General features: G+C 40.1%; 2 protein-coding genes and 1 long non-coding RNA gene across 5 annotated transcripts in view; 1 reads left to right on the forward strand and 2 right to left on the reverse strand.

Annotated features, from left to right (window-relative positions):
• Positions 1 to 685, reverse strand: part of TXNDC12 (thioredoxin domain containing 12) — a 31,418-nt gene extending 30,733 nt beyond the window's left edge. Inside the window, exon 1 of the mRNA XM_062191316.1 lies at positions 450 to 685. Within this exon, the coding sequence (XP_062047300.1) occupies positions 450 to 540 (91 nt within the window). The 5' untranslated portion in view covers positions 541 to 685. The remainder of the gene's footprint in view (positions 1 to 449) is intronic.
• A 1,043-nt stretch (positions 686 to 1,728) lies between these two features.
• BTF3L4 (basic transcription factor 3 like 4) lies at positions 1,729 to 24,654 on the forward strand. Of its 3 annotated transcripts, XM_062191318.1 has the most exons (6): positions 1,744 to 1,834; positions 4,901 to 4,967; positions 8,408 to 8,521; positions 22,820 to 23,021; positions 23,853 to 23,912; positions 24,179 to 24,654. In XM_062191318.1, exons 2-6 carry the CDS (start codon positions 4,914 to 4,916, stop codon positions 24,223 to 24,225), a joined length of 477 nt encoding a protein of 158 aa, XP_062047302.1. In that variant the 5' UTR covers positions 1,744 to 1,834; positions 4,901 to 4,913; the 3' UTR covers positions 24,226 to 24,654. The 3 variants fall into 3 exon arrangements, with proteins under 3 accessions (XP_062047304.1, XP_062047302.1, XP_062047303.1); XM_062191320.1 differs by lacking the exon at positions 4,901 to 4,967 and having other exon boundaries at positions 1,729 to 1,834; XM_062191319.1 differs by lacking the exons at positions 1,744 to 1,834; positions 4,901 to 4,967 and adding an exon at positions 21,677 to 22,015 and having other exon boundaries at positions 8,443 to 8,521.
• Positions 10,271 to 15,650, reverse strand: LOC133759782 (uncharacterized). Its single transcript, XR_009865920.1, has 3 exons — positions 15,532 to 15,650; positions 14,972 to 15,044; positions 10,271 to 11,466 (listed from the first exon to the last, which is right to left on the reverse strand). It is a non-coding gene; the product is annotated as an uncharacterized LOC133759782 (long non-coding RNA).
• Positions 24,655 to 25,744: the final 1,090 nt, after the last annotated feature.

The following is a 25,744-nucleotide window of genomic DNA, read 5'->3' on the forward strand; positions in this document are numbered from 1 at the left end:
CAGGTGCTGTCTCTCCAGGGTGAGGAGGAGGGGGTAACCCAGCTCTTCCGAGGAGAGAAGAGGCCAATCTCCAGATTCAAGGCAGTGGAGTCCGCATATACAGGTCCGAAATGGCTCCATTTCTCTAAAGGGGGAAGGTGGCCATTCCTGAGGACCTAAAAAGTGCTAAGCACCAGGCTTGGTTCTTTTACTTTTCCTAATTTAAAGGCTCTTCCTCCCTCCAATCCACGAAGTCGGAGGCCTCAAGCACTACTCCCCACCGTGTGTCTCAGACCTGCTACTCCCTCCTCCAAATTATCTTCAAACTCCAGGAGCGGTTGGGGAAGCTAAAGAGAGATTTAGGGTGCCCTAAGAGGCAGAAGGAGAGGGTAGCGGTGTTAGGGCAAGAAAAGGGTTACACCGGGCTGGGGCCGGGGATCAGCAAAGATAAGAAAAGAACGCGGTCTGACCCTTTCCAAGCCCACTGTGTCCATCAGAAGAGGTGACCAGGAGCAGGAAACTGAAGCCCAGCAAACAGGTGGCCCCGAGACGAGCCTGCATCTCCACGGTGGTAGGTGTGCGGGACCACGGTGCCGAGCAGACAGCTCACACCGCTCCCCAAGCACGGCTCCGCTCAACCCCTCGCGTTCCCAGATTGTCCGTGTGTGTCTCTGTTTTTTTTTTTCCAAAGTCCGAAGGAAGTGATGTTAGACGGATGTGGGTGGTGCCTCCGGGGTCCGGATGGAGACGGAAAGAGTTTAAAGGTACAGGTCACGTAATAGGGTGCGCGAGTAGCTCTCCATCTCGAGTAGCTTTCTCTGGATTCTGGCTGTCCCTGTCGGGTGACCGAAAAAGGAAAAGGTGGACCGACACAGTGGGGGCGGGGAAGAGATTCGGGAGAACCGTTGCTCCTCGCGTCTGCCAGCCAGGCTGGCCCCTCCCCCCTAGAACCGCTGTACTTAATATTCAAAATGCAAATTACTGATCGCTCTGGTCGGACGCTCCCAGTACTGAGCAGGTTGCCCTCCGGCCTCGGATTCCCCTTACTGCTCCCCAAGTAAAAGATGGACAACTGGATGTCATTGTAAGGTTCCTACTCCGGTCTCTGAAGAGACCTGGCAAACCCCTTCTGCGGTGCACGGTCTCGTGCCTTCCAGGCGTGTCCTTTCCCATTAGGGAAGAAGCGCTGGACCTTTACTCCCATGCAAAATCACAAGTCTTCCACTCGAGGATGATGCAATCAACTGATGCAAGCTCCAAGAAAACCAAACTTGGTGCCTCTTATTGCAAAACTGATTGAGGTGGACCTAGGGAACCAGGACATAAGTCACTGCAAGCACCTAAAGTGTAAAATTTCTTCTGGTTAAATCTGTTTTTGCTATGGGTTGAATATTTCTTCCCATTTTTCCCCTTGTGTTGCGAAAACAGATTAATTTTCCCATCTTCCTCCTGGTACTTAGTTGAGTCCAAACAATGCTTACTTATTGCACAGTGAGATACATCGGAACAGAAGTACACACCCAAACAAAACCACACACCGCCCTTTATTTTATGATTCCCTACAAATTATAAGAGCCGACACAATAGAACGCTTTGGAGACTGCGAGCTCCAGGATGCAGCGCGGCCACCTGCACCTGCAGCCAATAGCAAGCTAGGCACGCGCAGAGCACGCTGGGCTTTGTAGTTCGGCTTTGCGCTCCCGCGATAGGCCGTTCCGGAGAGGGAGAGGCGGGCCGACTGTGTCACGTGGGCCCTGCTCCCGCCGCCACCGCCGCGGTCGTCTTTCTCTGTCTAGCTGAGGCAGCCATCTTGCTCTTGCCGCGTGCTGGTGTTGGAGGACCCTCCTTGCTTCAGGTGAGACCCCCGGCAGTCCCGCCACTACACGGCCGTAGGCCGCTACGCACGGTCTTCCCCCGCCCTCTTCTTCCGACACCCGCCAACCGCTCTGACTGCCACTTCCGCCGTGGCGCGGCGAGTGGGGGCGGAGGCGGCTGGTTTGGCCTGTCGGTTACCGGCGGCGGAGCTGGGGGTCGGCACCTGAGGGAAGGTACCCAGCACCACCGCTTCCTGTGGAGGCGAGCGGTTCCGCGCTGCTGCCTCCCAGATCCAGTCCCAGAAGGCGGGGGACGCCCCCTGTTCTGTGCCATTGCTGCTTGTTGTTCGCAACAACAGTGTTGCGAGCTTTTGAGCCTTGTAGAAAGCTGGCCTGCTGTCATCTCTTTTGGTCCTCCCGGTCTACAGATAGGGAGACTGAGGTTAGCACGTCCAGCTTCCAGGCTCTTGGGACCGGACTCCTTTGCCGCGCTCGTCACCTTGTAATGGCAGTATTTGTTTACAAGTCTGCCTCTCCTTTGAAACGTTACCTTGCCCATCTCCATAACCACATCACTGACCGACAGGCAGTGCTCACAGCCAGTGAATGGCGGTTTCAACTTCCGTTCCCACGTTCTTTCACTCTAGCTTAGCCGTCCTCTCGGAAGTGGTAACAATAGTTGCCAATTCTGCGTACCCTGTGCTTGATAATTTAGCCTTTTGCGCTCAAAACAATCCTGTGAAGTAGGTGGTGGTACACCTTCCCTCATGCAGGAGGAACACAAGTTCAGAACAGTAGAGTACCCTTCTGATGCCTTAGCCTTTCTGATGCCAAGACCTGTGCCTTTTTCTTGGAGAAACCTCGCGTAATAAAAGTTGGGACTAAAGGTTGAAATTACTTTTATCTCAGTGCAAACATAATGTATGTGAAAGTGCCTTTCACTATGCTTGGGAACTTAGGCACTCAGTAAATACTGATTAACCTCTTACACCCTCTCTTGAGTCCTTGAAGAACGACGTACTGAAAGACCCTTTGCCTTAGGAAATCACTTCCACCTTTTGGGCCCTGGAAGGTACTTTTTTCCTGTCAAGCTCTCACTTCCTAATCTGTTAAACTGGGATGGAGGTGAACTGTTTGTAACTTACACTTTGCTGCTAAAAAGCAGGTATTTGAGATGGCCTCATGTAAGTGATGGGTGCAGTATAAAGACTGAAGAGTAGGGGATGAAACCAGGAGATCTTTGAGGTCTGCTTCAGATCCTGAGCTTTACATCTCTCCTCTCATAGACTGAGCCTGATCCTTTTTCCTACTTGAAGTACACATGCCCCAGCTTGCTCAGACAAAAGGTCACCCGCCTGCCTTGCACTTCCAACTTCCCTAAAATGCTTTTTCTCTGAGATACTCTTTGGGAGTAAGCTTTCTCTCTTCTTCTGGCCTGACCACCTGGAATGGAATCTGTTCTTCATCTACACGTTGATATATAGAGTTAATTTTGTTCTTGCTTTTATGAGTCAAGACTCTGCCTTGGCATCTCAACTTCCATCTCTTCTGTCAAGGACTGTTACTTCAAAAGGAAGAAGAGTCCAGGAAGGATTTGCCCTGTGTGTAGTTTTAATATTTTCATGTAGCCAGTTTTTTTTTTTTTTTTTTTTTACAAAAGCTTCCTTAGCCGCCGGGCCCCCTTTTTCCCCCCCCCAGAATACCTTCATGGCCACATCCCTTGGGGAAAAGTGAATATTGGTCCTTTTCTTATGGATACTTGAGTATAGGGATTGACATTTACTTCAGTGAATTTAAGTCTGGCAGAGCTAAGACTGGTACATATCTAATACTTTTTGTTTTAGACTCTGAACTCACTTCCTCTTAAAAGTGGTTTTAGCTACTTAAATATTATGATTGTGATATAGTGCTAAGAGTGAGGAATCATAGGTTCTAAATGTTATTTGGGAACTGAACTTTAGCCTTAAAGCAGAGATACATACAGGTTAGTATCTAAGTACAATGTCAAACAGAATGGTTAGTAATTATTTATCTTTGATTCTTTTTTTCCCCCTTCCTCAAATGAAGAAAACAGTATCTTTCTCATCTGATGATTTTACAGGGGTTAGAGGACTGGACAAAAAAAAAAAATTTGATAACAACCTCGTCCCTTATTCCATTGCATCTCAGTAATGATCTGTTGACTGAACAAGTGAAACAGGACTTTTAAGTTGACTTATATTTATTTATTTAGTGTGGAATGTTATAACCCCTTATAAACTTAAGAACTTTTTTCCGCAGTAGGAATGTCACGGGCCAGACTAGGATTCATGACTTTATAATGTTCTTGGAAATTCCAAAGTCAAAATTAGCTTTGAAAAGCTTATTTTTAGGTGTCTTCCATCTAACTCTAAATTCGCTGTTGTAGCAGAGAGATGTTTTTGTCAGATTGTGCACTGAAGCATTTTACTCAAAATGCAAGAAAATCTTGATGAATATGGCATACTGTATCAGTGCAGGGTAATGAGTGAATTCTGGAGTGCTGCAGAAGCACCAAATGTCTGGAAACCTGCTTCTGTTTCCCCGTTATTAACATACCATCTGACCTTGAATAAAGGACATGACTAGCTCATATTTTGACAGCTAGACAACCTATTGTTGAATTTCTTTGTCCAGCTAGTTTTTAAAAATTATGGTTTGTAAGAACAACAGAATATGATTTGGGAGAAAATAATGTATTTGGAGGTTTTGCTAATAAACCTTGGTAACAGCTCTCTGCTGTAAAAATCTTTGGAGGAAAAACCTGGCATACCCATAGAGATTTCGTAATTAATTAGGTTTTACTGAATCATGTTTTAAGGAGGGAATCTTTAAATATTCGTAGGTGGCTTTGAATTCCATTCTGTTTTCTGTTTGTATATTCAACTCCTTTGTGGTATTATTTTAATTTTGACTTTTAAAATATATCTGGTTTATGAAGCTAGAACAAGTTATTAATATTTATTGAGAATACAGACAATATGACCATGATGTTGATGCATATTACTAGCTCAGTGAACCAGCAGTACTGTTTTTTTTTAAATTTTGGTAAAACGGTGACTTTAACAAATCTATTTTTCCCCCCCTAGATTTACCAACAGCATGAATCAAGAAAAGTTAGCCAAACTTCAGGCTCAGGTCCGGATAGGGGGCAAGGTGAGTGTGGCATAAGAAAACCTGATAGGAGAATGTATGATTAATAGGTAGTATTATTTTGGATTTGTGGTCATTGAAAATCTAAAGTCTTTTCAATAAGCAAGAGCAAACCACATTCCAGTTTGAAAGAAAGTGTCTAGATTTAAAGCAGGCAACCGGAAGACTTTTTCTCTCTGATGGTACAACAGAAACCGCCACCTTTGAATTCTAACTCTCGAAATCTGCTAGTTGTGTGACATGAACAAATTACCAAGCATTGTTAAGCTTCCATTTTCTCATCTGCAAAATAGAAATAATCCTACAAAAGATGCTTCTAAAGGTTAGACTAATGCTTGTAAAATACCTTAACATGGTATCTGGCATAGAGTAGATGCCTAATAAATAGTAGCCATTATGTTAGACTCATGGGGCATACCAGATGTTAGGGTTATCTTATCTTACAAGAGTTTTAACTAGAGATGCTCAAGCTGTGTGTACATTTTGTTGACTGTCACATTTTCCTCCCATATTTCCACCTATTCTGCTAAGTCGGTGAATGTGAACATTAGCTTTCTTTTCCTGAAGGTTAGGGAAGTGCTAGTTCTGACACCAAAAATCTTTGATTCCCTTCAGCTGTGGCCCCAGTACAAGGATATTCTACCTTTATCTTTGCCCAATAAAATTTTGCGAAACAGTTTTCACTTCACACCTAAGGAGGGGGCTAGGTAGGAAACTAATTCATGTAGCAGGCCCCACAGTGTATTTAACCTTGCTGATAACCACAGCTCATGAGGATGGGGATAGGAGAGAGAGAAGGGAAGAAGTGACTAGTATGTTGTCCTTCTCCTTGTTCATAGTGATATATGACTTGGAGTCATGACACACTCATGTAACCACACTAGTCACATTGTAGCATCAAGCCAGTACAAAAAGTAAGGATACTGAAGAACCACAAAATATACCTGGAAGAACTTGATGCAGCACATCACTACTACATATTTTAAACCAGTGGTTGATACATTCATTCATTCATTCATTTAGTTACTGTTTATTGAGCATATACTATATACAGAGCACATGAAAAAACACTTCAGTATCTCTGGCTGTTGACATAGCTCAGTTTGGAAGCGAAAAATAGACTTATATTACAGACTATTGAGTGTTACATTGAAGTACAGTTCTCTTGCCTAAGAAACAAGGAAGTCATTAGTGAGATGGGGTTTAAAGAATAAACATGAATTTTTAGATAGGAAAGTGTGTTCCTGGGAGGAAGGCGACAAGGGGCTGTCATTCCCACACAGAGGCATACAGGGTGCTGAAATAACATGCTTGATGATATGGCTTGCCTTAATTTGGTACAGGTAGAGTTTTGAGTATGTGATGAATAGAGAGTTGTAGAAAATGAAATGATCAGGTAGTTGGGGATTCCACTATGGTTTTGTGTGCCATCTTGAGGTGCTTGAGATTTTATACTGTAGGCAATGGGCAACTAATAAAGAGTTTTGGTTTTTTGTTTTTTGACAAGCAATGATGAGATCCCTTAACCCACCCCACCCCACTGCAGCCCACTACCGAAATGTCTGCAATGGCCAGGCCTGGGCCAGAGCTGGGAGCCAGGAACTCAGTCCAAGTCTCCCATGTGGGTGACAGGGACCCAGTTACTTGAGCCATCACTGATGCCTTCTGGGATTTGCATTGGTGGAAAGCTGGCGGCAGAAGCCAGAGCTAGGAGTGAAATCCAGGCACTCTAATGTGGAATGCAGGTTTCTTTTTCTTTCTTTCTTTCTTTTTTTTTTTTTTTTTTTTTTTTTGACAGGCAGAGTGGACAGTGAGAGAGAACGGTCTTACTTGTCCGTTGGCTCACCCCACAATGGCTGCTGCAGCTGGTGCGCAGCAGCCAGCGCACTGCACTGATCCAAAGACAGGAGCCAGGTGATTCTCCTGTTTTCCCATGCTGGTGCAGGTCCCAAGCACTTGGGCCATCCTCCACTGCCTTCCCGGGCCACAGCAGAGAGCTGGCCTGGAAGAGGGGCTGAGACTGAAGCCCCACCTCCCCTTCCTAAGGCTTATTCCCCGAGTGCTACTGCAGGAGCTACCCAGAGATGGAAACCTCCAGTCTTTCTGCTTTGCTCTTACTGGTTTCATTTGATCCTCAGAACTTAGGCTGCTTTTTAATTAGTTTCAGCTCTACTTCAGGTTATATTTTTGTAAATTGGCCCAGGAATGTAGCCATTATTTTAAATAGTTTTTCAATGGAAGGATGTATTTAGAGTTTCAAATTATCAGTATAGGAATGAACTTTTCCTTTCTCAATAAATAGTGTAATTTCTTACCTGTTTGCTCAGAAATTTTAAGCATCAAACTAGATTCCTCTTCTCATAACCTATGTCCATCAAATAAGTCACATTGTCTCTTGAGAATCTGAACCTTTACCATCTCCACTGTTATATCCCTCATCGCTCATCGGGATTGCTGCATGAGTCTCTTGACTGGTCTCATTATAGTCCATTTTCTACATAGCAGCCTCAGTCGTAAGTAACTAGGTCAAGTCACTGTCATGCTTAAAACTTTTTAATGGTTTCCTATTGCAATTAGAATAAATTTCAACGCTTGCTGTGGTATTGTAGGCTACATGATTGTCCCCTGCTTATCTTTCTGATTTCATTTTCCTTCTTTCTCATTTTTCACTCTGCTGTAGCCATAATGACCTGCTTTCTCTCTTGAAAAGACAAGTTCAATCTTGTTTCTTTCTGCTTTGATCACTCTTCCCCTAATTGTAGTTCTCAACTCATCATGCAGTCTCTTCATAGGGACTTTGCTTGGACAGTCTAAAGCACTAGTAAAATAGTGCTTTGCTCCAACCCAATCACTCATATCATTGTGTTGTTTGTATTTTGTTGTGTTTTCTTAATGATTTTTATCCCGTTTAATGTAATCTGTTTATATATGTATATGTATTTTCTTTTTTCTCATGTAAATTAATATGTGCATCTTGAACTAAGAACTTGATCTTTTTCATTCCTGGATTCTGACTCTAGAACACTCAAATATTAATCATTTAATTAATCATTTAATTCTCAATTAGTCCATAATTCCTAAAGTTTCAAGACATATTTAGACTTTATTGGCAGAGAGTAGTAGATACGAAAAGAAACCATTCTTTATGATGTTTTAAAGTACACTACATTGGGGACACTAAATTATCTGGAAATTGAGTATGTTTTATTAACAATATTTTGAAACATTGAAATGATAAAGCTGAGTAGTGGATACGAATAAAAACTAACTAGAATTGACCTTCAAAAATCTGTGTTAAGCTGTGAAAACTCGGAGCAGCGCTACCAGTCATTATTTAATTAGTTACTAATGTGAATTTTAGATAGATTATTGTAGCAGATAGGAAGCTTGATTGCAATTGCCAGTTGCTAGACACACTGACACTTTTTTTGGTTATTTTCCAGGGTACAGCTCGCAGAAAGAAGAAGGTAGTACATAGAACAGCTACAGCTGATGACAAAAAGCTTCAGAGTTCTCTCAAAAAACTGGCTGTGAATAATATAGCTGGTATTGAAGAGGTATGATCACTTTGTAAATTGATAAATTATGTGGGTAATTGTCTAGACTTTTCAAATGTAACATAGCTTAAAAGAGTCTTTGACATTGTCATTCAGGTGTCTTTGAAGCTGTAATTGTTGAATTTACTTTTGTGTGAAATTGAATGCTGGTCAGAGTAATTATTATTATTATTTTTTTATTTTTGACAGGCAGAGTGGACAGTAGAGAGAGACAGAGAGAAAGGTCTTCCTTTTTGCCGTTGGTTCACCCTCCAATGGCCGCCGCGGTAGGTGCGCTGTGGCCGGCGCACCGCGCTGTTCCAATGGCAGGAGCCAGGTGCTTATCCTGGTCTCCCATGGGGTGCAGGGCCCAGGAACTTGGGCCATCCTCCACTGCACTCCCTGGCCACAGCAGAGAGCTGGCCTGGAAGGGGGGCAACCAGGACAGGATCGGTGCCCCGACTGGGACTAGAACCCGGTGTGCCGGCGCTGCAAAGGCGGAGGATTAGCCTAGTGAGCCGCAGCGCCGGCCCAGAATAATTATTTTAGTATTTTGGTTAAGTATTTTCATCATAGTTTTCAGACTGAAGGTATTTGCATATGTGACAAAATTATGGAACTGCTCTTGAATTTTAATGTAAAATATTTTTTCTAATAATATAGAAGGTGTCTTCAAATAAGGTAGATGTTTTTACCCTGAGGACACTTTTCTACTCTATAAAACCTTTTGAATTATTATTTCAGCTGAAAAGCTCTAGCAATTAACCTTTAGGTGGTTTGGATTTCTTATTCAGAACTTTTTAAAAAAATTTATATATAAATCAGTTTATTGTATTTTGATACTATTTTTATCAAATATGAGACCAAAAATGGATGTTATTCTAAAAGATACTCAAGAAAAATTATAACATCAACTTCTTGTGATCTTTTACCATTTACATCTGTCTAAAGATTCCATTTCTGATAATAACTAATGTTTTCATTTTCACTGCCATAAATTAGATTTAGTTATGTCATTACTATGTGTGAAACAGCCTCTTAGTTTTTAATAGATTATTTTTGCACATGTGCTGTAAAACATAAATGTAATAATGTGAAGGTAGGCATTTTAATTAAAAAAAATAGTACCAAAGAAAACAGTAAAATGGCAAAGTGCCATATGTTCTTGTCACTATGCATAGATGAATGAATAAAATTAACACATTATTCAAATCTCTATGTTTAAATTAAGGGTCCTAGTAAAACAGTAAGAAGTGTAAGCCATATGTGTTTCAGCTTCATGTGACTGCATTCTTACTCTGGTAACATAAGAACTTCGTTTGCAGGTGTTGAAACTAAGCATTTTATATACAGTTTTTCTGAGCTACTTGAAATTTTTATGTATTTTCATTGACAAAATACTTTTCAGAGAGCTTGTTTTCTTTTTTTAAAGATTTATTTATTTGAAAGAGTTACACAGAGAGGAGAGGAGAGTGCGAGAGCTTATTTTCTTAATCTGTAATATATTTTAGCCAAAAAAAGCCCTAAATCCCTTCACATATCTCTTAAAAAGTCTAAAACTTGGTAAAAATAAGTAATTTGCGAAAATAGACATGAACTCTGTTAAACTTAACTTACTTATAAAGGTTTATGCAATTCTATATTTTTACATTTCTGTTTTCTAGTTCCTCTAAACCCAACCTGAACACCATTGGCGTTCTGTATTAGGTAATTCTTATTGTGGGAGCTATGCTGCATTCTAAGATATGTAGCCATGGCCTCTACCCACTTGATGCCAGTAACACTCTCATCCCCCAGTTGTAACAGTCAAAAATGTAGATTTTGTCATTTGCCCCTTCGAGGCAAAATCACCCTTGGTTGAGAAATTTCTTTCGGAGAGAGGTCAAAAATTATATTCACACATTCCTTTCAGTATAGATTTAACTATGTAATGTCTCCGAGGGCATGCTTTTCTAAATGTTTGTTTTTGTTCATATTTGGAAGGCTTTATGGCTCTTAGATTAATAAAAGTTTTAGTAGAAGGGAGTATTCATTTTATAAATGTTTAACAGTGAGATAAGGAACCAGTTAGTAATCTCTGATCTCTTGGGAATATAATCAAACTTGCATTGTTGTGCAGAGGTTATGGAATTGTTGTAATTAAAATTGTCACAATAAAGAACTTAATGTTAGCACCCACTGAATGTCTAACATGTGCCAGGCATTTGCCATAGACTTACTAAACAGTGGTACAGAAAATATTTATGGTTTCCATCCCTTGTCGTTTATAATCTGGTGGGAGAACTAATTGGACAACTAGACATATAAATAGATATTAGCCCATTTCAGCTTCATAATAGCCCTTTGACTTGGTAGTTCTGTGTAGTAGAAGAGAGCACTGAGGCTGAGAGTTAGGTGCCTACCCAAGATCACATAGCTAATAGCTGCTGGAATTCCAGGTTTGAACTAAGGTGTGTCAAAACCAGGGTTCATATGATTTATTAATTTATCCTGCTTTTGTTCTTTTCAGTTAGATTTTCTTATACTTGTTCTTGGCCTTTTCCTCTCCCCCTCATACCTTCTCCCCCTCAGCCTCTACCACCCCTGCCAGTGGAAAAAAGGTAAATTAACAGGTATATCAGCCTTATAGCCTTTACTACTGAGCTTATATCATGCAGAATTCATTACTTACAACTTTATAGATAAAAGAAGTCCCCATAGTATTATCAAGGACACTGCTGTCCCCCCCCCTTTTTTTTTTAAGATTTATTTGTTTATTTGAAAGTCAGAGTTACACAGAGAGAGAAGCAAAGGCAGAGAGAGAGGGAGGGAGGGGTCTTCCATCTGCTGGTTCACTCCCCAATTGGCCACAATGGCCGGAGCTGCGCGGTTCCGAAGCCAGGAGCTTCTTCTGGGTCTCCCACACAGGTGCAGGGGCCCAAGCACTTGGGCCATCTTCTACTGCTTTCTCAGGCCACAGCAGAGAGCTGGATCAGAAATGGAGCAGCAGGGACTCAAACCAGTGCCCATATTGGATGCTGACACTGCAGGCAGTGCCCCCCGCCCCTTGTCTTAATGTAAGCATTATTTCCTCCCAGAAGGCTTCCTGGTAGCATCTGTATGTTTGTGCAAAGGGTTAAAGTGCTCCCACAAAGCTGTGTATTCAGCATTTTTTAAACTATATTGTGGTTTCTTTTGTGTTATATTGTGTTAATATTATCACTGCAGTTCCAATTTTTTGAGGAATCACAGCCCCTAAAACATCACACAGAATTCCTGGGTTCATGATAGATACATGTATCCTTCTCGCTACTTCCTGTTCCTCTCCTTAGTCTTTCCCAGTTGTGTTTTCTTCCAACCCACACTGACTAATTGAATAGAGAAAGTATACATATAGTAATTAGCAATACAAGGTATTAACTGCAAAGTTTCTGTATATTTGAACCTAAGATGAAAACATTTACTTTTTTTTCTTGATTTGAAAGAGTCACAGACACACACACACACACAGTTTCCATCTACTGGTTTGCTCCCCAGACAGCCACAACAGCCAGGGTTGGGCCAGGCCAAAGCCAGGAACCAGGAGCTTCTTCTGGTCTCCCATGTGGGAGCAGGGGCCCAAACACTTGGACCATCTTTCACTGCCTTCCCAGGATATTAGCAGGGAGCTGGATTGCAAATGGAGCAGCTAGGACTCGAACCATGGTCCATATGGGATGCTGGTGCTGCATGTGGTGGCTTAACCTGCTGTGCCATAGCACTGGTCCCAAGATTTTTACTTTTTTCTTTATTCCTTCTTTGTAAACTTACTTTTCTTTTTGAAAACCAATATATTTGTACTTTATATAAACGTTTGTAGATAATAAAGTATTTTTGTTCAGAAACATCAAATATACTATATATAACCTGGCTTGCACACATACTTTTGGGTTAAAAACAACTTCTTCAGGGGAAAAACAATTTACTGTATTAAATGTATAGATGAAAACATGTATGGTTTTCAAAAACAGTAAGATATGGAAAAATGTATATGTTTTAGACTAGAGGAAACATTAATTACAATGTTGTTAATTTTACTTTGGAATATGTTAAGTGTGCTACAAAATGCTGAACTGAGGCATACACACTACCTTTTCATTTTCAGCAGTTTTAAGAGAAGCAGGCAAAAACTTTTGGAAAGAAAGGATACCATTGCCATTGTTGTAGAACAAAACTTAATTGCAGTGTTTGCTTTGACCTTCACAGTGTCAAACCAATAGAAAGTGCTCTCCTGCTTCCCCCCTACCCCCGCCAAGCTTAATTTATATCCTCTTTAGAAACTAAAAATTGAAGGACTGTTTGATTAAGACAAACTTCTCAGTTTTTTTTAAGTACTCAATCATTTGTTGATTTGGTATAATCAATTATAATCCTATGTGTTTTTCACATTTCACCAAAGAGAAATCCAAAGCTGTCAAAAAGTTGAGGGGTTAGGGAATGTCATAGATTATTTCTTGCAAAGACCAAGTAAATAACTAACTAGGTTTTAGGAGGGAAGGAATTCTTAGGCCAAATTGCATAATATAATCCAGAACGCAATTTCTATAGATACCTTTTAAAATATTTATTTGAGGACAGAGAAAGAGAGCCTCCTATATGCTGGTTCATTCCCCAGATGTCCACAATGCTTGAGACTGGGCTGGAACCAAAGTGGACAACCAGAAACTCAATCCACGTCTCCCTTGTGAGTGGCAGGAACCCATTTACTTGAGCCATCATGGCTACCTCGTGGGATCTGCATTAGTAAGAAAGTGGAGTCAGGAGCCACAGCCAGGAATTGAAGCCAGGCACTCTGATGGGGGACATGAGTGTCTTTTTTTGTTTGTTTGTTTTAAAGATTTATTTATTTATTTGAAAGGTAGAATTAGAGAGGGAGAGACAGAGATCTTCCAACCCTTGGTTCACTCTCCAAATGGCTACAACAGCTGGAACTGGGCCAATCTGAAGCCAGGAGCTTCTTCTGAGTCTCCCACGTGGGTATAGGGTCCCAAGCACTTGGGCCATCTTCCGCTGCTTTTCCAGGCCATAGCAGAGAGCTGGATAGGAAGAGGAGCAGCTGGGACACAAGCCAGTGCCCATATGGGATGCTAGTGCAGCAGGCAGAGACTTAGCCGACTGTGCCACAGGGCCAGCCCCTGGACATGAGGATCTTAACTGCTATGCAGCCGGCGCCACAGCTCACTAGGCTAATCCTCCGCCTTGCGGCGCCGGCACACCGGGTTCTAGTCCCGGTTGGGGCGCCGGATTCTGTCCTGGTTGCCCCTCTTCCAGTCCAGCTTTCTGCTGTAGCCTGGGAAGGCAGTGGAGGATGGCCCAAGTGCTTGGGCCCTGCACCCGCATGGGAGACCAGGAGAAGCACCTGGCTCCTGCCTTGGGATCAGCGTGGTGCGCCAGCCGCAGTGCACTGGCCACAGCGGCCATTGGAGGGTGAACCAACGGCAAAGGAAGACCTTCCTCTCTGTCTTTCTCACTGTCCACTCTGCCTGTCAAAAAAAAAAATAATAAAATAAAAAAAAAAATTTAACTGCTATGCTAAACCCCCACCCCTAGAACCAAAATTTTAAGAATTGTCGGAGGCCACCCGACAAACCACATGGAGACACGCAGCACTTAGTCAGTTTATTACCACGTTTATTGCCTCATCGCGTTCCAAGCCAAAGTAGGGGGCCCGGCGATGAGGGACTGGAGGCAGTCTCCCTAAGGAAACCCTTTAGTCTCCAGCCCCGAGCACCAAGAAACACAAGGATATATACCCCAGGCCCCATACAGATAACATTCATTGTGTGTAATCATGCATAGCACAGGAACAGAGCAAGTTTACAAAGTAGCAATGATCAGGGTACAAGCTCTGCAGATAGAGCAAAGAACATTATAAACCTTCATCAGAAGTCACATCCTGCCTGCAGGAATATGGGACAAAAAGTCTTGGAAACAGGATTAGATAAGGGACAGCCTCAGCCTGCTGCATCTCATGTCGGGCCAGGGCCACTGGCCCCGACAAAGAATGTTTTATATGACACTTGAAAATATTTGAATGCGCTTATTTGGTAATCTAGTAGAATATAGTAACCATACCGTCACCTTTCTCCTCATAACATTAATCTATTGACAGTTGCATATGCTTTCATTTCTTGGGGACAGTTGATTTGATCAGATTTGATAAGAAATGTCACTGAAAACATTCTGTGATTCAGATGCTGTAATTGTTCAGTGTGCTTCATAGACATTTGCTATTATATTTAGAGGACAGTTCCTGTCTTAATTAGGGTTTAATTCTGCCTTTATGAAACCTCTGTCTTTCTAGGCATAATTACTCACTGTTGTTTAGTTCTTCCACTGCCTTTAGCATACATTGTTTTCTCTCTATATGTTTTTTATTACTATCTCACATTGTGGTATGTAATGCTTATTTATTAACCAAGTAGCCTGTTTTCAGTAGTTATTAAGACTTACCAGCAAGGACTGAGTTCATTCATTGTTTATAACCTACAGCACGCTGACTCCCCATGATGAGCTTGTCTGGAACCTATTAAATTTAAGAGATAATAATGATTCTAGGTAGAATTGTTCTGCAAGAAGTTAACCAGAGAGAGCTGGGGCTCAGGAGAAAGCTCAAGTCCAGGAACATAAATTTTATAATTGTACACATGAATTTGAACAATCACATTCACATTTTCCTCTTCCTAGTTCTTATTTTTCCTTGAGCCAGCTGGTACAGAAGGATGATCTAAAGTGGTTGACTGTTTGCACAGTTCCTTCTTCCTCCAACCAGAGCCTCAGGTGCCAATACATGGGTACCCCTGAATACAGGAAAGTAAAAGGAAGCATCCATTCATGTTATCATTCCACAGCGACCTTATTTTCTAAGGCCCTGCTTGTGTTTTTATTACTATGACATAAAATTTGTTACTTGAACCATTTTTTTTAAAAAAAGATTTTATTTATTTGAGAGGTAGAGTTACAGACAGTGAGAGGAAGAGAGAGAAAGGTCTTCCATCAACTGGTTCACTCACCAAATGGCCACAACAGCTGGAGCTGGGCCCATCCGAAGCCAAGAGTTTCCTCTGGGTCTCCCATGTGGGCGCAGGGGCCCAAGGGCAGGGGCCATCTTCCACTGCTTTCCCAGGCCATAGCAGAGAACTGGATCAGAAGAGGAGCAGCCAGGACTAGAACAGGTGCCCATTTGGGATGCTGGCACTGCAGGCAGAGGACTAGCATACTGTGCCACAGTGCTGGTTCCATATTTTAACAATTTTTAAGCATACAGTTCAGGGGTATTAATTACATTCATATTCACAGTGTTGTGCAACTATTACCACCATCCATCCCCAGAACTTTTTCCATCTTTCCAAACTGAAACTTGGTACCCATTAAACAATAACTCCTTGTTCCCATTTCCCTCAGCACCTGGTAACCTCTGATCCACTTTCTACTCTATAGGTTTACCTAGTCTAGATATTTTATATAAGTAGAATCATACAGCATTTGTCTTCTGTGCCTAGCTTAACTTCATGTAAAGATTTTCAAAGTTCACCCACACTGTAGCATGTATCAGAACTTTATTCTGTTTACAGTTGAAAATATTCCATTATATGGAATCCATTCATCTACTGGTTTACACCTTTTATTTTTTTAAAATACTTCTACCCTTCAATATGAAAATATGTTGCTGTTGTTGAAAATTAGATATTTACAGAAAATATAAAGAAGCTAATAACATTCAGCCACAATCTGAACACTTAAAACTGCTAGCTATGTATTTCTCTTCCATATATATTTTTGAATTTTTCAGTAGTAAATTTCATCTTGAAAGTGAGGGAAAGAGAATATGAGCAAGTTAGCTTACATCTGCTAATTCACTCTCCCAAATGCCTGCAACAACCAGGCCTGACCCAGGCCAAAGCCAGGAGCCTGGAACTCCCAGATAGGTGGAAGGGGCTCAAGTACTTCAGTAAACGTCTTCTGCCTCCCAGGATGCATTAGTTGAAAGCTGGATTGGCAGTGTAGTAGCCAAGACTCATACAGGCACCATGTGGGATGCAGCATTCCAAGCAGTAGATAAACCTGTTGTTCTACAACTCTTGCCCCATCTTTCCCATATTTTATGTATATATTTAAATATATCTTAAGACTACAACTAGATGTAATATTTAGAAACATTTTTTGGTTGTATTCTAAAAATTGTTTGTATCATTAAAAATCATTCTGGGTGTCTATATATTCTAATACATGAATATACCATACTTGATTATACATTATAATGTTTTGATAATAAAAAAATCACATTGAACTTCTCTGTACATAAGTAATTATTTTCCTTTTTTATTTCCTTCAGATAGATTTCTGAAAGTGTTGTTATTAGTTGAAAGAGTATGGCCACTTTAGGAACTCTTCATCCATATTGCCAGATTGCTTTTCAGAAAAGCTATACCAACTCACACTACCTGTAGTATCACTGTAGAGAATTCCTGTCTCAGCAGACTTGTGCCATCAGAAATAAGAGAATGTGTTCCTACCATATGATGTAGTCTGATTATAGGTGTAAGCTTTAACTCATACCTGCATTAAGTATGTGCTTCATACTCACCTTTAGAAATAAGCAGGTGCTAAGAAGTATTCATGAAGAACACTGACTTAGGAGAGTGTGTGCAAAGCCCATAATCCTCAAAATTTGACATCCTTCACCTTCATAAAACCCCATTTTTGTGTCTTACTCACAAAAAAATCATTTCACCCTATTAAAATGCAGGAAGACTAATTTCTTGGTATTTAAGTACTGTTATATACATAATCTGTGTACAATACAAGAACAAGGAGCAGGCATATAACCATGTGTATGGCAACAAAACTTGATTTTAAGACAACTGTTAATTCTCAGAACTAACTGGCCTAATAGGGACTTGAAAACCAAAAAATCACTTGGAAGAATTCAGGCCACCTCTCAAAAATGAAAAGGCACTTATTAGCAAGACCTCTGGAGCAAAGTATAATTTTGAGAATCTCCTGTAGCCATAAAATGTACTGTTGTATAGGAATAAAAATAAGTATCAGCGTCATCAGATAGAAGATAGAAGGCTATTGTGATTAATTACATGTGCCTTACTCAGGCCAACAAAGGCAGAGGTTGTTAAGGTATTTGATTGCAGCATATTGGCCACCCAACAATTGCCAAGAATAATTTTAAATGGATCCAAGTTTGGTAGGGAAGTATCAGAAAAGTCAGACCAAAAATATAGCCCAGGAAAATCTGTGTCTTCATTGTATGCACTAATTTTTGCCAAATCTAAACTTTAATATTGGGGCCAGTGCCGTGGCACAGCATGTAAAGCCCCAGCCTGTGGCTCTGGCATCCCATATGGGCGCTGGTTTGAGTCCTGGCTGCTCCTCTTCTGATCCAGCTCTCTGGAGAAAGCAGTAGAGGATGGCCCAAGTGCTGGGGCCCTTGTACCCACGAGGGAGACCTAGAAGAACCTTCTGGCTTCAGATTAGCTCAGCTCTGGCCATTACAGTCTTTTGGGGAGTGACCCGCAGAATGGAAGACCTCTCTCTTTCTCTGGCTCTACCTCTCTCTGTAACGCTGTCTTTCAAATAAATAAAATAATTCTTATGGCCGGTGCCGCGGCTCACTTGGCTAACCTCCACCTGTGGCGCTGGCACACCAGGTTCTGGTCCCAGTCAGGGTGCCAGATTCTGTCCTGGTTGCTCCTCTTCCAGTCCAGCTCTCTGCTGTAGCCCGGGAAGGCAGTGGAGTATGGCCCAGGTGCTTGGGCCTTGCCACCCGCTTGGGAGACCAGGAGGAAGCACCTGGCTCCTGGCTTCGGATTGGTGCAGCACGCCAGCCACAACATGCCAGCCATAGCGGCCATTTGGGGGGTGAACCTACGGAAAAAGGAAGACCTTTCTCTCTGTCTCTCACTGTCTAACTCTGCCTGTCAAAAATTTTGTAAAATTTGACATGACCTGTCATACAGCATTTGGAAATATAAGGTCTGACAACATTGTGATTTTAGAAGCTATCCATGCATTCAGCAATTTGAGTAATTATTGGTATGCTAGACACCTGAGAGAGTACTCTAATAAGGTTAAAGCATGATCTCTGACTTCAAGGAGTTTACCTTCTAGTAGGGTGAAAATTTTGCAATTACAATTACACTGCAGTACAATTCTATGTAATACCAATATACCTGTGAAGTGCAGTAGGTACATAAACCACTGTAAGTTATTACAGAGAAAGAATCATCTAACCTGAGTCTTAGATAAATGGGAATTTGCAGTGTGAGAAGCAGGAAATGGTTAGTCAGTCTAAACACTGAAAATGGCAAATAAATGTAAATACAATACACTGAAAGTATTTTCTGCCAACTACCAGAAATGATAGTTTATTTTATTTTATTTTTTAATGATTTTTATTTATTTATTTGAAAGTCAGAGTTACACTGAGAGAGGAGGAGAGGCAGAGAGACAGAGAGGTTTTCCATCCACTGGTTCACTCCCCAGTTGGCCGCAGTGGCCCGAGCTGTGCCGATCCAAAGCCAGGAGCTTCTTCCGGGCATCCCACGTGGGTGCAAGGGCCCAAGGACTTGTACTGTTTTTCCAGGCCACAGCAGAGAGCTGGATCTGGAGTGGAACAGCCAGGACTCAAACCAGCACCTGTATGGGATGTCGGCACTTCAGGAGGCAGCTTTACCCACTATACCACAGCGCCGGCCCCAGCAATATAGTATTGTTAGAGCGGAGAGTTAAGAGCAAGGGAATCCTGTTTTATATTGAAAGTCTCAAAATGCATCCTCCATAGCTTAAATAACATCCTTTATCTTTAGCTACTTTTAAGTGGAAAAAACATTTTGACATAGAAAGATGTTTATTTGGAAAAGGAACCTAGGTGCTAGTATAGTAGTTAATCAGTAGTTTTTGTTTACATGTTTGCTCCTTGTTCTTATACTATACATTTGTATGGCTTGCTTAAACCAAAAAGCATAAAATCACTGAAAGTACTAAGGTTTCCTTATGATATACATAGAGTTTGCCTTAATTAAACAACTTTCCAGTCCTTCTGCCTAAAAGGACAGTGGAAATGTCTAACCGATCTTGTTCAAAACAATTCTTCATTTGATAGTTTCTAACAGCTTTTGCCCAGGGTTCTCATACAACCCATTTGTTCAGCAGGAAGAAAGGTCTGTTAGATAGAAATAGTCTGTCCATTTTAATTTATAGTATTTATTTCTATAAATTCTAAAATTCTTTACCTTTTTCTGAACCTGTTTGTGAAGTACATATTTTATGATACCTTATTTAAAATAATCTTGAATAAATTTATTTTGATTTCACAATCCAAGATGTAATTCATCTTGTTTTTCACACTAAACTTAAAAAATAGACACTCCTATTTCAAACTAAAAAAAATTATTAGGTTGTAAAATATGATTTAACATTTAAAGCATTTAACATTTTAAATGTTAAAAATAACATTTAAAGCCTGAATACAGAGAAATCCATGGATTTGTGTGTTGTTCTTGGCACCATGTTAGCCTCTTCCTAATTTTGAAGCCAGTAAGATGCATTGAGTTTTTGAAGCATCTTTGTATGTACTATCCATATATCTGCGCTGTTTTTCTTCTGTATGCTCCATTGGCTTATGTCTGAGATAAATAATTATGTGGCAAGTTCTCAAAGGGCTGCGGAATTGAATTTTTATAAGCAAATAAATGTTTTCAGCATGAGAGTCACATAATAGGGAGGAAGCTAAACAGCAAATTGGGAAACACAGATTCAAGTCCTCAGTTTCTATTTAATCAACATACTTGTCCTTTGGTATGTTTCTTTTCTTTATTTTTTTAAAGATTTGTTTATTTTACTTGAAAGTCACAGTTCAGAATTTTTCTGAACTTAAGAGCTCTTTCTCTCCCTCTCTATGATTTATTTATTTATTTTAGATTTATTTATTTATTTGAAAGTCAGGGTTACAGAGAGAGAGAAGGCAGAGAGAGGCGGGGGGGGGGGGGGTCTTCCATTCGTTGGTTCACTCCCCAGTTGGCCGCAATGGCTGGAGTTGTGCTGATCTGAAGCTAGGAGCCAGGAGCTTCTTCCCAGTGTCTCACATGGGTGCAGGAGTCCAGGGACTTGGGCCATCTTCTACTGCCTTTGCAGGCCATAGCAGAGAGCTGGATTGGAAGTGGAGTAGCCAGGACTTGAACTGGTGCCCATATGGGATGCTGGCACTGCAGGTGGTGGCCTTACCCACTATGCCACAGTGCCAGCCCCCTAAGGTTTATTTATTTGTTTTGAAAGTCACAGGGTGGAAGGGACAGATCATCCATCTGGTGGTTCACTTCCCACATGGCCACAATGGGCAGCACTGGGCCAGACCAAAGCCAGGAGCTTCATCCAGGTCTCCCACATGCATGGCAGGGGCCCAGACGTTTGGACCATCTTCCACTGCTTTTCCCAAACCATTAGCGGGGAGCTGAATTGGAAGTGGAACAGTCAGGAACCAGTGTCCATATGGGATGCCAGCGTTGCTGGTGGCAGCTTTATCCGCTATGTCACAATACTAGCCCTTTATCTTTATTTCTTTAATGAAAATTATTTGAGCTGGAAGACCTCTAAAGTTCAACAGATATATAACGTGAATATAATGGAACAATATTGATTTCAAGTCTCTTATGACTTCAGTGTCTGTAAATCAAATTCCAGTGTTATAGAATTCCTTTATTAAATCATGTGGTCTGAGCTTGATTTGGAACATATAGTCCTACCATATCTTTATTTTTCTCCCGTACTGAAATGATGTACAACATCAATATCCCGTTTAGTATCCACGATGTCACTTCCTTTTCAAGGCCTCCCTTCCCCAGACTTTCAGCTACTTTAACATTTAACTTTTTACCAAAATTATAGTTTTTGTGTCTTCAGAATTATATAATTTATCTTTTTTAAAAGTTCATATAAATTATCTCATAATGCCATTTGTTTAGAACACCTAGATTTATGAATGCTTACTGTGTATGATATACTTAATAGAACCTTAAGTACAGAACTAAAAGAAGGAAAAGTATAGAACTTAAATAGTGATTTCTGTCAGAAAAAAAATGGGGGAAGTATTTGTGGGGTTTAGTTATTATTTGCTAGGGGTGTGCCTTTATTTTCTCTGTGTTCCAGGTCTTGCCTGAAACCTAGAAGCCCCTTTCTTCCCCCTCCCTTCTGGTGCTGTCAGTGGTGGTGATCACCTCTGAGGAAGAAAAGCCCACTTTCCACTGACCATGGAGAACACTCAGCATCTCGCTTGATTGTGACAAGGGCAGTTTTTGGATGGATCATGAAATGCTTCTAAAGTAGCCAAGAATTAACTCTCCCAACTTTTTATATAATAAGCATGTTACCACCAAGGTAACTTACCCAGAGGAATCAACTACACAGTGGAATCACATTATTTGCACATTTAATTCTTGCAAATTCAGCTCTACTAAAAAAAAAAGAAAAGAAAAACAGAGAAAGAACGTGAGTGAGAGAGAAAAATGATAATTTAAATAGCACATGTTCAATTTTCCATTTTAGTAAGTCCCAGGCAGTGGACTATATCTTGGTCAGCCCTTATTGGGGAAAACCATAGAAAGAATGTGAGGATGATTTTAAGGGTGGCCAGGCAGGTGGGTGGGAAAGGTTGATATATACAAGGGCTATTGAAGATTGTTGATGAGCTTCACCTAAGAATTAGGGGAAATGACAAAGAAGTCCCCAGCAAAGATGATATGTTGAGTACAAGTGGAAATTTTTGTGAATTTGCTAAGTGTTCAAAGGAGCAAAACACTTGACTGATTAAATTTCTGAGTGTTCTTTATGGATTTCCAGTGGTCATTTTTAACTCTATACTATTTCCCCCTTATATACAACCTGTCCTCTGTAAGATGCCACCCCACCAAATGATAATTGTATTGTCTTCTTTGATAGTGTAAATTGAGTAAGAAAGTGGATAATTTCAATAAGAGACTGGTTCTGGCTGGTAATTCCTTTTTTTTTTTTTTTTTTTTTTTTAGAGGGGAGCATGAAGTTTCTTATTGCAAAAGTCTGAATTAGAAATCTAAATTGTAATAATAAATGACTATTTCTTGACCTAATAATGTGTGCTATCTACACCATTTTATTTATTGCTAGGGTCTTTTCCACCCATGTCCACTGCTTATTAGCTAATTACTATATTGGGATTACATAAATACCAATTGAAAAATAATTGAATTGATTTAAAAGATACTGTTTTATTCATACATAGCATGTTAAGTACATTTTTCTTCTGTGATCACACAGGTGAACATGATTAAAGATGACGGGACAGTTATTCATTTCAACAATCCCAAAGTCCAAGCTTCCCTCTCAGCCAACACCTTTGCAATTACTGGTCATGCAGAAGCCAAGCCAATCACAGAAATGCTTCCTGGAATATTAAGTCAGCTTGGTGCTGACAGCTTAACAAGCCTTAGGAAGTTAGCTGAACAGTTCCCGCGGCAAGGTAAGTGTTTCAGTTTAGTACCTCTTTCCCTTCCCACCTAGTAATTTAAAAAGGTTTCCCATCTGAAATTGGAAGGGTTTGCCTCTATGCAATTATCTTACTTTCTATAAAGTTACTTCTGTGGTTCATAAAGTTTTGCTTGTTTTTTAATCATTATGTAGTGTTGTCATATAGAATATTCAGATATATTTTGGTAGTAATACAGTAAGTTGAGCAGTAATTACCTAAAGGGGAAAGTGCCAGGTTCTGTAAGTCACATTTTTAAACAGTTAATTTGATATTCACATCTGATAGTGAAAACAGTGTTATCACAAATCTACATTTTGTTAAATATTGTTGATTGCGCTATATGTATTATAACCGTAAGTTCTGAATTTCCAAGATAGTTCTATTTCATATGTGCCTGATTGCCCCTAAATCAAATAACCTCAATTATTTCCCATTGCCTATATTACATAGTTAGATACTGTCTTACACTAAAAGAAATGCGGGAAAAATTTGAATATTACTATTTTATTTGAAAAATATGGTTACTATAAATTTACTGACATCTTTTATTCAGACTCATCTGTTACTCTATTTTGCATGTAAATTTTTCCTTTGCCATACAGATTGCCAGCTATATTTAACGTGTATCTAATATATAAGGTTTTATTAATTTTAGTGATAGTCTAAGCAAAAATACATAAATGGCATTTCAGATTTGACAGTATTTAGATTTTCTTTTGAGTGACTATATGCAATTTACACAGAAAAAGGGGATAAAACATTACAAGTGTTCTGAAAGGGTTTTTCTTCTCAATGTCTAATATTAAAATAAACTTTTTATAGTGTTGGATAGCAAAGCACCAAAACCAGAAGACATTGATGAGGAAGATGATGATGTTCCAGGTAAGTGACATTTCTCTTAAGATTTTTAGTATCCTATTTATCTCATTGAACTCATTGCACGAATGATTTTTAGGTTTTTGTTGTTATGAGCAGATAAGTGAATCATTCTTAGTGAAATGTCACAAGTTCATTTCTGCTTGTTCTATATATTTTCTGGCTTACTGTAGTTGCAACAGTTTTGTTTTTATTGGGATTTAAAGTTAGGAATTCTATTTACTTTTTCCTTTTTTTCTATTCTTTGACTAATTTACTTTTTTCTTTTTCAGATCTTGTAGAAAATTTTGATGAAGCATCAAAGAATGAAGCTAACTAAATTCATTTTTGGTTTTTGGAAGCTAGCATGGACTAGATTTAACAAATCAGCTATGTGGTTCCAAAGTTTTACAGACACAGAGAACATCACCTGTTACTAGTTCAGTAATATAAATATTTTGTATATTAATAATGCTGTTTGTTCAGCATTATTCGGTCATTTGATTTTGCATTTTGCACTTCCTCCCAGGATCTATTCTTTTGGTCAAAATATGAAGTACTGGTGCAGTTTGAGGGTGTTTTTGGGTTTGATTCTTTTTTTTTTTTTGCTTTGTTATTTTGTTGTTGTTGGGGTATTTTCAGTGTGTGTATGTGTATGTATGCGTGTGGGTATGTTTGTATACAGTGGAGAGCAAATTGGAAAACAATTCTATTTATCTACCTTCTTCCCCTAGTAGAAATAAAACAAATCTTTACATTTGTTCCCCAATTTTCTTCCCCTAATAATGCGCAGAATTAATGAAAGTATCCTGGATTTCAGATCTGAAGAGATTTGGGAGGTTTGTTTTTGACTTGTTTGGTTAACTATATTTTTTATACACATCTTTGGGTTTAAAATGTCTTGAGATATTTTGCCACCAGCTTCATGCTAGAGTAATAGGTAGCGTATCTTTGATATGGTTGCCTTAGATTCATGTACCTAGTCAGAAAAAATTTCTTTTACTGGCTTTCTTCCTAAATGTCTTTTTTCCTCTCTTTTTAATCTTTAAATGGCCTGATAAGCCTATCCTAATGCTCTTCCTCATCTTTCACCTAGCTTAAGAAGGGTTTTCTCCATATAGAGTTAAGTGAGTGCCTAATGCCTTTTGTAATTTTGTTCCCTCAACTTAAGAAACAACAGCTCCGTTTTCAACTTTTATTTCCCCTTGATTTTACAGTTTGGTAGTTTTCAAACTGGAATCACTAGCATGTGCTTGCTAAGTAATTTAATGCCAGCCTTATCCTAGCTGTACTTAGTAGCAGGTGTAAAAATGCTTCTTTTTAAGCAAGGTTGAATTGAAAATGTCCTATTATGTCAGGAGAAAATAGGCCATAGCCTCACCCCCCAGCACCAAATGGGCATTCTTATAAAATGGTACTGGCCCCAGGAGGAATTCTTCAACCACTCTCCTGCTCTTGGCCTTGAACCTACCTCTGAGTCGGACCTTACTATTGTAGCTGCTCACAACACCCTCCTGCATGCTTAGAATAATGCTTTGGGGGGAGCACTGATAAAACACAGTATTTATTTTTTCACCTCCTTTCAAAGGACTTGGAGGTAAGTTGCATTCATTCACTAAAGTTTCCCTCTGGCTGTCTGATAAAAGCTTGCATTTTACTATATCTGCATTTGTTAAAGCCAGCATTTAAGGGTAAGATTTAGAAAATCTATCATTTCTTGGCCCACCAACAAACTACAGCTTAACTTTTTAGCATACCAACTTTTGCTTCCAGCTAGATATCTTTATGTGATATCTAAATTGCAAGATCAGTAACATAATGAGAAGTCTGTAGAAATGAAGGCAAAGTACTTATGCTTT

The sequence above is a fragment of the Lepus europaeus genome, chromosome 5 (assembly GCF_033115175.1).
Source record: "Lepus europaeus isolate LE1 chromosome 5, mLepTim1.pri, whole genome shotgun sequence".
NCBI lineage: Eukaryota > Metazoa > Chordata > Mammalia > Lagomorpha > Leporidae > Lepus > Lepus europaeus.